General features: G+C 47.2%; 1 protein-coding gene across 1 annotated transcript in view; it reads right to left on the bottom strand.

Moving 5' to 3' along the window:
- The window catches only part of UBE2R2 (ubiquitin conjugating enzyme E2 R2), a 54,948-nt gene that overhangs the window by 4,933 nt on the left and 36,190 nt on the right, over positions 1-13,825 (bottom strand). The window contains exons 2-4 of the mRNA XM_035100481.2: positions 5,285-5,371; positions 3,277-3,374; positions 1,473-1,607 (exon numbers count right to left, since the gene is read on the bottom strand). Coding sequence (XP_034956372.1) covers positions 1,473-1,607; positions 3,277-3,374; positions 5,285-5,371 — 320 coding nt within the window. The remainder of the gene's footprint in view (positions 1-1,472; positions 1,608-3,276; positions 3,375-5,284; positions 5,372-13,825) is intronic.

Below are 13,825 nucleotides of genomic sequence, written 5' to 3'. Positions count from 1 at the left end.
GATTTCGAAAGGGCAGAGGAACCAGAGACCAAATAGCAAACATGCGCTGGATTATGGAGAAAGCTAGAGAGTTCCAGAAAAACGTCTACTTCTGCTTCATTGACTATGCAAAAGCCTTCGACTGTGTCGACCACAGCAAACTATGGCAAGTTCTTAAAGAAATGGGAGTGCCTGATCACCTCATCTGTCTCCTGAGAAATCTCTATGTGGGACAAGAAGCTACAGTTAGAACTGGATATGGAACAACTGATTGGTTCAAAATTGGGAAAGGAGTACGACAAGGTTGTATATTGTCTCCCTGCTTATTTAACTTATATGCAGAATTCATCATGCGAAAGGCTGGACTAGATGAATCCCAAGCCGGAATTAAGATTGCCGGAAGAAATATCAACAACCTCAGATATGCAGATGACACAACCTTGATGGCAGAAAGCGAGGAGGAATTAAAGAACCTTTTAATGAGGGTGAAAGAGGAGAGCGCAAAATATGGTCTGAAGCTCAACATCAAAAAAACCAAGATCATGGCCACTGGTCCCATCACCTCCTGGCAAATAGAAGGGGAAGAAATGGAGGCAGTGAGAGATTTTACTTTCTTGGGCTCCTTGATCACTGCAGATGGTGACAGCAGTCACGAAATTAAAAGACGCCTGCTTCTTGGGAGAAAAGCAATGACAAACCTAGACAGCATCTTAAAAAGCAGAGACATCACCTTGCCGACAAAGGTCCGTATAGTTAAAGCTATGGTTTTCCCAGTAGTGATGTATGGAAGTGAGAGCTGGACCATAAAGAAGGCTGATCGCCGAAGAATTGATGCTTTTGAATTATGGTGCTGGAGGAGACTCTTGAGAGTCCCATGGACTGCAAGAAGATCAAACCTATCCATTCTTAAGGAAATCAGCCCTGAGTGCTCCCTGGAAGGACAGATCATGAAGCTCAGGCTCCAATACTTTGGCCACCTCATGAGAAGAGAAGAATCCTTTGAAAAGACCTTGATGTTGGGAAAGATTGAGGGCACTAGGAGAAGGGGACGACAGAGGACAAGATGGTTGGACAGTGTTCTCGAAGCTACGAACATGAGTTTGACCAAATTGCGGGAGGCAGTGCAAGACAGGAGTGCCTGGCGTGCTATGGTCCATGGGGTCACGAAGAGTCGGACACGACTAAACGACTAAACAACAACAACAAACATCGCATGGCTTCTAGAGATTCCTCGGAAGGGCCAGATGGAAGTACGAGGGGCGAGGGCATGTGAAGCCACAAACACCTCAAATGAAAATCTGACTCCCAGTCCAGGTTGCTGGGAGAGGGACCACAGCAGAGGCCAAGATCTTCCAGTTCACCCTCCCACACACCAGGTGGGGACTTTGCTCTTCTCACACATTCCTCAAGGTTTGGCCCAAGAAAGGAGAGCAGACCGCCCACCTTGGATATCCCACCCACCCGGAGTGAGAGCCAGGTTCTGCTCGCCTTACCGAATGATCTCAGCATATTCTTTGTCTTTGCCTTTGCTGTCCCTCCATTTCCTGAACATGACCGAAGCATCGACGTTCGCCGGAGAGAAGGTGTTGGGCTCATTAAGCAAAGAGATGACGCTCAGTAGGATAGTCCTGGGAAAAAGCATGAGGAGGAGGAAGAGGAGGAAGAGGAAGATGACAAAGGGGAAGGGGAAGAAGAAAGAAAGAATCAGGGCCACAGCATTGGGCAAGTCTGCACCTGCAAGGATGAACAGCAGGTTGTGATTCTGAACAGGTTTTGTCACAGAGCAACCACATTAGAGGGGAATTTCTCACTGGCAGGGATCAAGTGCTGCATTCAAGCCTGCCATTTAAAGCAAGGTGGGGGGGACCTGGGATCCTTTAGGACGGTATTGCTGGGCTGCAATCCCCATCACCTCTGGCCACCTGGTTACTTTGCCTTAAGATTGATGGGAGTCTCACAACATCTTGGGGGCTCATCTCCGATCTGAAGCTTGCAGCCTTAACCCCTACCACTATTTTTGCACATTCAGGAGAGGCAAAGCAATCTTCCATGAATCTTCCATGTGGGGTGCTGGCAGGAGTTCTTACACAGCAATGAGGTACTGAACCTCTCTGCACCAAGGACACACGATGCCTGGTTCCCCAGACCCAATGCTTTACTCTTCTGCTGGTGCATGGCTCCATCACCTCCCTCATGAGCCTCACAATAAATAATAACAGCCACTGCTGCCACACTAAACCCTCATGAGCTTCTGAACTTGTGTGCGACCACAGCTCATGCTTAAAAAGATAACAAATAAATCATTAAAAAGATGGAGCCCAAGTTTCTGCTGCAGATCTGGGATTCAGGATTTGAAGAAGCAAGGCCAACATGGTGCCCCCCCCCAACAGCACAGCCAACAGGCAGGGACAGTGAGAGTCGGGGTCCAGAACATCTGGGGAGCATCCCTTGGATAATAATAATAATAATAATAATAATAATAATAATAATAATAATAATAATAATAATAATAATAATTTATTATTTATACCCCGCCCATCTGGCCGGGTTCCCCCAGCCACTCTGGGCAGCTTCCAACAAAACATTAAAAGCTTCCCTAAACAGGGCTGCCTTGAGATGCCTTCTAAAGGTCTGGTAATTGTTGTTCTCTTTGACCTCTGGTGGGAGGGCATTCCACAGGGTGGGTGCCACTACCGAGAAGGCCCTCTGCCTGGTTCCCTGTAACTTGGCTTCTCGTAGCGAGGGAACCGCCAGAAGACCCTCGGCGCTGGACCTCAGTGTCCGGGCAGAACGATGGGGGTGGAGACGCTCCTTCAGGTATACTGGGCGGAGGCCGTTTAGGGCTTTAAAGGTCAACACCAACACTTTGAATTGTGCTTGGAAACATACTGGGAGCCAATGTAGGTCTTTCAGGACCGGTGTTATGTGGTCTCGGCGGCCGCTCCCAGTCACCAGTCTAGCTGCCGCATTCTGGGTTAGTTGTAGTTTCCGGGTCACCTTCACAGGTAGCCCCACGTAGAGCGCATTGCAGTAGTCCAAGCGAGAGATAACTAGAGCATGAACCACTCTAGCGAGACCATCCGCGGGCAGGTAGGGACTCAGCCTGCCCTGGACACAGAATTGACCTGTGCCTCCATGGACAACAATCCATAAAAGGTTATCTGGTGGTACCCATCACTTCTTATTTGCAGGTTGGAAAACGTAGAGAATGTCAACAGAGAGAGAAGAAGGACCCCCCTCCCCGCTCCAGAACTCAGTTGTGCATTGGTACAGAAACCTCTCTCTGAAGGGCCTTACCTGACATTCTGGGTTGGGTTCCACCTTTCAGATGGCAGCTCTCCACTTTGAGGGTCATCTACAGGTGGGTGAAGGATTGAAATACATACATCTCCATTCTACCAAAAGAGAATACACACACATGGTCAGCTGATTCAACGGACAAAACACCTTCTGCAGAGTATACAGAGCAGGGCTGAACGCTATATCGATACGGTCTAAATCCAGTTTGAACTCCATATTGTGATATTGGTTGCATATTTTTGACCTGGCAATATATCGCGAATCATGATGTATGTGTGTATGCTATGCAAAAACCACAATGAGGGGGGAACGGTGAAGCCAGCCAATGCTTCTCCCAATTTCTGCAGCTCATTAATTCTGCTGGCTCAACTCTCCCCTGCCTCCTGCAGGGGACAGCGAATCACAGGAGCAAGAGCTTGCAGAAATCACAATGTGTGGAAAACCATGAAGTCAGTGCCCCATCCTTATTTCAGACATCGTGGTCTAACGCAATGTTTAGCTGGTGATGTATCACAATGCTGAAAAGCAGATATCACCCAGTCCTAATACAGAGCAGCCCACAATAATACAGAACCACCACACATACACACCTCTACTTATCGGGTTATGTCCTGAACTGAACCGTTTTCACTAGAGGGAAGGCTGCACTTTCAAATGTTAGCCACCAAGAAAATATACACTTCCAACGTTAAGAATACAAAATACTAACCACTGCTTAAGTAACTCCTCTCAAAGGGCTTCCTACAACCCTTTGTAAAACATACAATGCTACCTCGACTTACGAATGACTCGACTTACAAATGTTTCGACTTACGAACGGAGCTCCGTCCGCCATCTTGGATGCGGTTTAGATAGGATTTTTTCAATAAGTTTTGAATACGGTTTTGTTATGTTATTATTATGTCATTATTATTTTTTTAGGTTATGTTCTGTTTGTTATGATTTTTTATAGTATTTTTTCCTTTGTGTGATTGTGTGTGTATTTTTTAATTCGCAATCTAATAAAGTTTATTTTATTTAAAAAAAATAGATAGGATTTTTTCGACTTACAATTTTTTTCTCCCAATGCATTCCTATGGATTCGACTTACGAATATTTTCGACTTACGAATGTGCGTTCGGAACGCATTAAATTCGTAAGTTGAGGTACCACTGTACATTTATTTCTTTAAGCAGTGTTCCAAAAATCACAGTATTCCACAAGGGGGAGCCAGAGCTCTCTGAAAAAAGGGAATGAAGTTGCCATCTGCACTTCCTGATCTAGGAGTTTCCTGCCTAAACAGGAAAAAACCCTTTGCTCCAATAAAAGGATTTTTTTTGGGGGGGGGGGAGAGAGACAGACAGACAGACTAGAGGCTGTCTGGCAAACCTGACATTAAATAAGAGTTTAATTCTGCCATTCTGGCTCTGCATAATGAACACCCCTTTAGAAGAGCAAAGCCCAGAGGCTCTGGCAGCAAGAAATATGAGACTGGGAGTGGGGGTGGGGGAGATGCAGAGCAGCTGGGAGGCTTCCCTCCTCCTTCAAGAGGCCAGAGACTGGGTTAAACATGCCAGAGTGTTTGGCTTCTCTGACCTTAAGGCAAAGTTCACACATCCAATGCAGGTCCTTCTGATGGGCCAACCCATCAGAGAGCACACAAGTTAAGAAGCCCAGGACAGCAGCAGGGCTGGAAACAAAGAAACAGGCAACCCCAGTCCCTGCTTTTGCAGGAGAGAGAAGAGGAAGCTTCTGTAGCAGTAGCAAGCGTTTCTGCCAAGTGTGTCGTCGAGGAGAAAAGCACCAGGCAAGGCTACCGCTTGGATTTCAGCCTCTTTCTTGCTTCAAGTGCTCCAGAGATAGTCCCATTTAACTTCATGGCGGTGAAGAAGGTTTAAATATGGGCAGGGGGGAGAGAAGACAATGACGGAGAGAAAGAGAAAGGAGGAGAAAAGGGAGGTTTGGATGCCCTGGTAAGGAAAGAGGCCACATCAGTTGAAATTCTGACACCACGAAAGACACCTACCTCATAAATGTTGGGATGCCACATTTTGGTCAGGAATCTGAAGGTAGGTGGTGAATATGGGTAGTCCATAGGAAATTTAATATGCGCCTGAAACAGAGAACAAAACCCCAAATTTAAACACTTGTTAAGCTCAGCAAAGCAGCAGCAAAAAAATTCACACCCATGCTTGCTCCACTACCTCCACATTTGGTGACCCTGAGATTGGAGCTGGACAGACCGAGTGTCATGGGAGTGAGGACCTCACCTGGGGTTGGGGGGGGGGAAGAAAAGGCAGCTGTCCATGTTGCAAGAGGGAGCTTTATGATAAGAATGAAGTTACAACCACAAGAAGTTTGCAAGCAAGAGTAGTGGCTATGGAAATATTTTGCAGAGTTTGAATTAGAAAGTAAGATCACAGGAAGAGGGGGGAAAGGGCCAGGACACAGAGCTCAAGGGCTGAAGAGCTGGAATAAGTTGTAAATGCATGGACTAAAAACTTGAATGGTAATGTCGAAAAAGGAACAGGTCGTCTAGTCCAAGCCTAGTCCAAAGTCACTATTACTACATCCATGAAAAAGGTGGGGAACCTCCAGTGAAGAAGATAACGGAGCCTCAAAAAGAGGGGAAACTGTAACCAAACAGAAGATTTTAGAAGTCATACACAACATCCTAAAAATATATAGGCAGACTTGGACTGTGGAAACCTGGGTACAAAGTTCGGCCACAAAGTTCACAGGTTGGCCTTAGGTTAGAATAAATGCTAGTGATTGTTCAAGGAGGAAAGAGGGTATAGTCTTGTGTGCCATCTCAAGTGCCTTGGAGGAAAGGCAGAACATAAAAATGTAATACATGATAAATAATAAATTTCTGGACAAGACCAGGGAAACAAGCTTTGTGTGAGTGCAGGCATATAGCAAATGACATTTCATAACTTTTAAAAGCATTATTATATTAGAAAGCAAATGTGGCCCAATGCAGATAGCTTTGGAGACACTCAAAGTACAGTACAATACTGGTAATCTGTGTGCCTAGCAGTTTAGTGCAGCTTCAAGCAGCAGCTTTCCAACGAGATGTACGCAACAGCTGGTGTTTCAAAGTGGCACCACGTGGCATAACCAAATCTAGTGAGACCAACTCCAGTTCTGACCTTCCTCTGCCAGCTCCAGGTCATTAATGACTTCTGGAAGGTCTATGTGCTATCATAGACTTCTCATTCGGCAGCTGCCCCCAGCTGAGTTAATGGACCTCCCATGCACAGCTTTTTAAATGCACTACACATACGGTACACAACTGTGAAAAAAGGCAAACGACACGGTGGACAGAATTCACCGGAAAAGGCCACTACAAAAATGTTTTAAAAGGGTTAGTGCAACATCAGCATGGCCAATTCTCTGAGGGCAGGATTCCCCTTGGCTTTTGCCCGAAGTAGGTTTGCATGACGGGAAAACTCTCAGTCTCCTAGGAACACGCCAGCGGCTCTAGCAGGCAAGGAAAACCTTCCAGCAGGCCTGGCTTAGGAAGTGGTAGCCACAAATAGGCGGCAGCATGAAGATTAAAAAATAAAAGATGTGTGTGTGTGTGTTTAGAAATAACATACATGAACATGGCTTTGCTATTTATAGCTGGAGGAGTTTTCAACCCCAAAAGCGGCAGATTGTGATTTTGGAGTGAACACTGAACATTTCAGCCCAATGCATTTGAAAACAAGCAGATGGTCACTTTCTTAAAAGGGCAGTTGAACACAGGGAGGGAGGCAATGCCTCATGCAGACAGGCCACCAACCACTCTAGCACCACACTGTCCACAGTGACCAGCACCAGTAGCCAACTCATCCAGGCCCCCCAATAGGTGGCCTCTTTTTATTTGACCAGAAGAAGATGGGGAAACAGGATGGGTGTACGTGATGGGTACCCATCATTCACCCAAAGCTACTAAGGTGGGTCTCAACACACAATATTAAGAACAGTTTGAAACAACTCGCAATCATAAAAATAAGGTGGCTCCTAAAAACACAGACCTCAAGTATCAAGGGCAAGGGTAAGGGTAAGGAAGTGCTTCACCGGAAGCTATACAATGAAGGAGGCAGGTGCGCCTTGTAGGGAGGGAGCTCCACAGCATAGGGGCCACAACAGAGCAATGTCCTCTCCTGGGCTGCCACCTCTCGGAGCCGCTGAGGGCAGAGGAATTCCCAAGAGGGCCCCCTCTGCTGATCTCGGCACCCGAGAGGGTTTGTAGGAAAGGAGGTGCTCTTTCATATATTTGGGCCCTAAGCCGTTTACGGCTCTCAACACTAACATGAGCACCTTGACTTGGGCCTGGAAATGAACTGATAGCCAGCACAGCTGATTTAAACTGGGGGTTATAAGAGATGTAAACAGACCACCGGCCAGCGATGGTGCCTCTGTGGCCCCCTCTGAAGCGCCACAGAAGCAGAGTCACTCTCCAAGGGCTGGTTTGCAGGTGACAAAAACTCACCACAGATGTTAGTCTCGTTTTAAATGCATGCCATGCTTTTGTGTTTTAAACTGTTTCTAATTATCTCATGTGCCATTTGCCTTGAGACGGTTGCTTAGAATGAAATTAATAAATCGATGATGGTGATAATAATAGAACCACCAACATGTTTTTCAGCGGAGGTGGTTCAGAGCGCCTTGTGAGTAAAAGAGCAACAGCAGGGTGATGTAATCGATGGGTGAAGTCAGCAGGCAGTGTACAGCTGAAGGCTATTTTGAGGAGAAGAGTCCTGATCAAGCAGCTCTTTATGCAAGCAAGGGATTCTTCGTCCACTTCGCTGTCTAGGGCATACCTGCCTCCCCACAGGGCACCCAGGGGTGCTGCTAACGGTCACACCGGCCTGGCAGGAACATGCTTGCACATTAGTGTTCCTGCAGAGCTCCGGAGCAAGCTGCGGGGCTGATGTATCTCTGCTGCGGGAATCCTCGGGTTCCTAGAAGGCACGGCAGCAGCCAATAGTCACATTTCACATTTGCAGTCTCTCAAGCCAGTTAGAAATTGAGCAAAGAGCCGTTTCTTTCATCTCAGAAGACACCCACATGACCTCACATTCAGAAATGTTACATAACCACCACCACACACAAAAAATATCAATTTAGAAGATTGGGTGTGGGTGGCTGGGAAGATCAGAAATGATTACACTACAGAAAAGGAACACACAGAAGTATATTCAAATCATATCAAATACGGTTTTTACAATCAGTGTACCATTCTTATTTTTAAAAAATGATAAACAGGACCCTCACCACCAAAATTTAAAGTACCAATTCCAAAGCAAATCCATGTTGACAAAACATTTATGGCACTCATAAGAGCTACCATAATACCCACAAAATACAGGAGCTGTATGCTGAAGTCTGTTTGATGGGTGGCATTATTCAGCAGTGTGCTAGTGCTTAATACCCCATGTTTCCACTTGCAAAAAGGACAGTATGGGCCATGCAGTGGTCTTGTGGTGGGGGGCCCCTCCTCCCTCCTCCCTTTAGAAGGATAGGCTTTTCCATCCCTGAGCACAGTGGTGCCTTGGGAACGTGACATCAATTGCATAAGCCGTGGGATTCCCTCTGAACTTGCAGCAGCAGCTGGACCCTGCTGGCTGAGGACATTGCAGCTTTGACAAGCATCTGAATTTGAGAGTTTCCTTTCATTTACCAGGGAAGATTCCCCATTAATAATAAAGGAGGGCGGGGGGGGGGACATTCCCAGATTGTTTCCATGGCAACAGCTCAGAGCTGGAGGTTTCTATTCTGGTTCCAGGAGATGCACAGGAATTTCTTCCCATGAAATAATTCCTCCTCTTTTCCACCCTAAGGTAACAATCAGTGCAGGTTTGTGAGCCCATTTTCCTTGGGAGGAAGAAAGAGAGAGAGAGTAACTCTTCTCCAGGCAGACATTTACAGGGATGTGTGAAGCAGTTTCCAGTGCAACTTGATGGTGCCAGTTTTTACCCCCAAACAAATAATGCCTCCAAATGCAGCTGACCCATAGGAGAGACACCTGACATTTCTGGATGCACGCACATCTGGTGGCACACCCTGGCAGTGCATTTGAGGCAGCCAGGCAGCTGATGAAGCTCTGGAGCTCTCACTCTTTGTCTTTGTCCTTTTGCATTGGCTGCGAAGCTGAGCCATGCCAGATGCTGGAAAGGCAATCTCCTGTATGTCCCCTTCAGCCCTCCACATAACTGCTAAAGCATCGGGAGCAAGAGGTTTGCATCAGACTTTGATAACAGCCTGTTGCCCCAGTTGTGGACTCCAGTGAAGGGTAGGTGCGAATGCTGGGGAAACCTGAACTAGTTCACAACCAAGATCCAGGGGCACAAGTACCCTGGCATTTCACGGCCCAATGTGGGCACTTTGAAATTCTTCTTAACACTATCTCTTCCCAAACCAAGCTCAAAGTACTTCCTCATTAAGCATCCATTAGGAAATTAAAAATAAAGGAGCCAGCATATTCTAGGGGATGAGACTTTGGGGTGGCCAACCCATGTTGCACAATTGGGTACCCCCATTTGCTTTTCATTCTACCTGCTCTACCCTTCCTTTCCATACCTAAAACTTACATAAAAGTGGAGAAGCAGGTGGTGGTCCAGGTCTTTATTTCAAAGCCTGCCTCGACACTCTCAGATCTCTGCTTACAGGATGAAATTTCAGCTGTTAGGCAATCTCAGAAACCGGAAGCTGGCCTGGAGCAAGCCTACCTCCTGCCCTCAAGTGCTGATGATGTCATTTTAACATTAAACGTCCTTATCAACATGGAAAGGCAACATCCTGCTCAAATCACAGCTCAGTTGCAATTCAGCCACCAGGTTGCAATGAGAAGCCAGCAAAATGGGTCACGGGGCAATGGCCAGCCTTGAAACAAACCGTGTGCCCAGTGCCACCGCTGGCTCGTCATTCACCATCTCTGCACACTAGGTGGTGTTTGGGCTGAGACTCTGGCAGCCAGAAGCAGGGTCTTGTGGCTCCGCTTGTGCTGGAGTAGTTTTTTCCCCTTTTCTGTAAATGGCAGAGACGTGATGAAGCAGAGTACAGCTCCTCCCTTGGCAACGGGCAGGCTGCATGTTCTGAAGCAATCCTTTCCCTTGCCAGGCAGGTTTTGCTTTCTGCTGCTTTGTCAGCACAGGTTGCCGGTGTCCGCCTGCAGCAGGGCCTGAGCACCACAAAACGAGGAGGGGAAGGACGTGTAGCACAACAGCTGCAATTTTCACCCGGTTCCAAGTGGAGCTGGACCTTAGGGTGGGCTAGTGAGCTGCACCACACTGAGCGGAGAAGCAGCGGCAACACCTTTCAGAAGGAAAAAGCAAGAGAAGTGCACCAAAAAAACAGAGAAAGATAGGAAAGTGAAAGAAGAAGAACGGGACAGTTCTAGGAAGAAGCTGGAGTTCCAGGTCTGATTCAGGAGCATCTCTTGGGGTGGGGAGCCTGTCTCAGCCCACATTTCATCACGAGAAACCTTCCAGGGGCTGCACACCAGGTGGTGGGCAGGGGCAGAGGCAGAGGCAGGAGTGAGTGGGTGTGAATCTCTGCACATAAAAGCCAGAGGCTGCTACACACAAACACCTCCCTCCATCCAGGCAAGCAAGACACGTTTATCACGTACAAGCACACATTCTGCCTAGAAACAAGAACTCAAGAAGGGTACGTTGAGGAGTGTGGTCTGCAGAGAGTTCCAAGGGCCAGACAGAGAAGCACTGAGGCCATATTTGCCCCATGGGCTTGGAGGTCCCCCAGCTCCGCTTTAGGAGACACTGCCAATATATTCTGCTGTCTAATGCTGTGCACAGGTTTGCTAAAGCAGGTTGGGCTTGGACAGGTGTGAAACGCAACTGATGGAGATAAGATAGGAAGGATCTAGATCCCCCCCCATCCTCGCTATCTCTGCCCACTTTGATAGAGGACCACCACATATACTTTGAACTGGCAGAGAGAGAATGGAAAAGCAATTCAATTGCAGACTAGAGGAGGCAATAAGGACACTGTTGGGGGACTGGTCTCACTTGGTAAGAAGCACCACCTGCCTTGGGCTTCTTAAAGGAGTAGGCAGAGCACAAGACCACACACCTTGCAGCGATTAGCATGCTGGGCTGCACTCCACACCACGAAACACCAGCTGTTGTTGTTGTTTAGTTGTGTCCGACTCTTCGTGACCCCATGGACCATAGCACGCCAGGCACTCCTGTCTTCCACTGCCTCCCGCAGTTTGGTCAAACTCATGTTCGTAGCTTCGAGAACACTGTCCAACCATCTCATCCTCTGTCGTCCCCTTCTCCTTGTGCCCTCAATCTTTCCCAACATCAGGGTCTTTTCCAGGTAGCCTTCTCTTCTCATGAGGTGGCCAAAGTATTGCCACGAAACACCAGCTACCATTATGCAAGCCAAGAACTACCGTATATTCCGGCGTATAAGACGACTGGGCGTATAAGATGATCCCTAACTTTTCCAGTTAAAATGTAGAGTTTGGGATATACTTGCCGTATAAGAAATACGACCTGACGTATAAGACGACCCCCGACTTTTGAGAAGATTTTCCTGGGTTAAAAAGTAGTCTTATACGCAGGAATATACAGTACTCTGAAGAATGGATTGAAATATCCCTTTTGTTGTATTTTTGCACCAGGGATATACTCTGCAGAGGCATATTTATTTACTTCACAATAAGAACTGAAACACGCCAAATATTTGTGATCAGGATGATCCGGTGTTTACCTGCCTCTGGGAAAGACACCTTCCACTCCCAACTGTTAGTGCCCCTGGAGAGTCCTGAACCAACATGCGCCTCTGCTTCTGCTGCTCCCAGTTTGTAATGTGGGAATAAGGACTAGCCTCACAGGGCAGTTCCAAAATGACAAACAAAGGAGAATGTGCCAAGTGCTATACAGTTTAACAGGCTCCATCCTCGTGTTCTTCAAAAGGCATAAACATGTAAAAAGAGGAATGAACTAACAATTCAGGCATGGTTTGCTTGGCACAGACCAAAGCAACCTGAAACCAACACCCACATTAGCTCCCACTCAGCTGGCAGAGGCGCCATCACTACACATGAATACGGACATATTCTATACTAAGAAGTATAGAATTTGTGAACAAACGGTAGCAGAAGATTTGGCCTTTAGTTCTCCCTCGCCCCCCCTTACAAAAACTCACACTATTAGCAGACAGTTAAGGTCTTCTTGCACTGAAAAAATCCACTAACACAGGTGTTTTGAGTGCTTAAATCCTACAGAATTATGGCCATGCTATTTTTCCCGTTGTATGCAATTAGAGAAACTCACAAGCTCATCTGCTGCTGCCTTTTAGGTGAAACACAGGCATATGGTTCAAAAGGTACAACTTGAAAACTGGATTTCTGCTTTGCATGTGCCTCCTGACAGCCTGGGAAAGGTTCTCTGACAGAAACCCTAGAGAGCTGCTGCCAGTCAGTGTAGACAATGCTGAGGTAATGGGCCAAGAGTCTGACGTGTTACAAGGCAGCTGTCTATGTTCTTAGAAGTTCAGTCTAAGGACTGCCAAAGGTAAGATTCCTCCACTCAGCCATAAACTCAGTGCGGGACCTGACATGTTTTCTTAGTGCAATCTCAAGAGGATTTGAAACCGCAAAAAATACGGGACCAGAGGATATACCTGTTAACATTGATTTTAGGCACAGTGGTTTGTGTGCAAAAAGGAATCCGACGACCGACCAGCCACTGAATGTTCATTTGGGTTTAACAAGAGGTGGCAGCGGCAGCAACAACTTCTGCCAGCCAAGAGCAGAGAAGTGACTCAGCACTTTGAGGTGTGTTACAATCTGGAACTTGCCCTCGTCACAGAGAAATTAGCAAGAGCCGTTGCTGCACCAGATGGAGCTGAAGGGTAAGCAGATCCTCCTTCCCCCAATAAAAAAACAGCACAACACTTCTTGCCGCCAAGGAGAAATTGGCCAGAGCAAGCTTGCAATTAAGCAACTATTTCTGCTAGAGGAACCACTCAAGGCTTTAAGCAGCCCTCAGTATCAACAGGCTGTCCAGGGTGGGTGCCGTCCATGTCAACAATAGCAACTAAAACAACCTGGGTGTGACCTGGGGGGGGGGGCAGCCACTGCCTCTCAGGGTTGTTGCAGGGATAATAAGGGGAAGGGGAGAACCAACCTGAGGTTCCTAATAAGGAAAAGCAGAATGTGAAACACAGGGGAGGCAGCATTCCACCTACGCAGGCAAGCAGCCCCCTGGAATAAACACTGGGAGTGGAAGTGGGTGGGAAAATAACAGAATCACAGAATTGCAGAGTTGGAAGGGACCCCAAGGGTCATCTAGTCCAACCCCTTGCAATGCAGGAATCTCAACTAAAGCATCACTGACAGATGACCATCTAACCTCTTCCAGCTCTTGGGGGAGTCTGTTCCACTGCCGAACAGCTCTTACTGTCAGAAAGTTCTTCCTGATGTTGAACTGGAATCTCCTTTCCTGTAACGTGAATCCATTGGTTCAGGTCCTACCCTCTGGAGAAGGGAAAAAACCAAGCTTTCTCCCTCTTCTATGTGGCAGCCCTTGAGATATGGAGAGTAGCA

Source organism: Zootoca vivipara, chromosome 11, assembly GCF_963506605.1.
Source record: "Zootoca vivipara chromosome 11, rZooViv1.1, whole genome shotgun sequence".
Classification (NCBI taxonomy): domain Eukaryota; kingdom Metazoa; phylum Chordata; class Lepidosauria; order Squamata; family Lacertidae; genus Zootoca; species Zootoca vivipara.
Note: the sequence above shows the minus strand (reverse complement) of the source record. Positions and strands in the feature narration are given on the sequence as shown.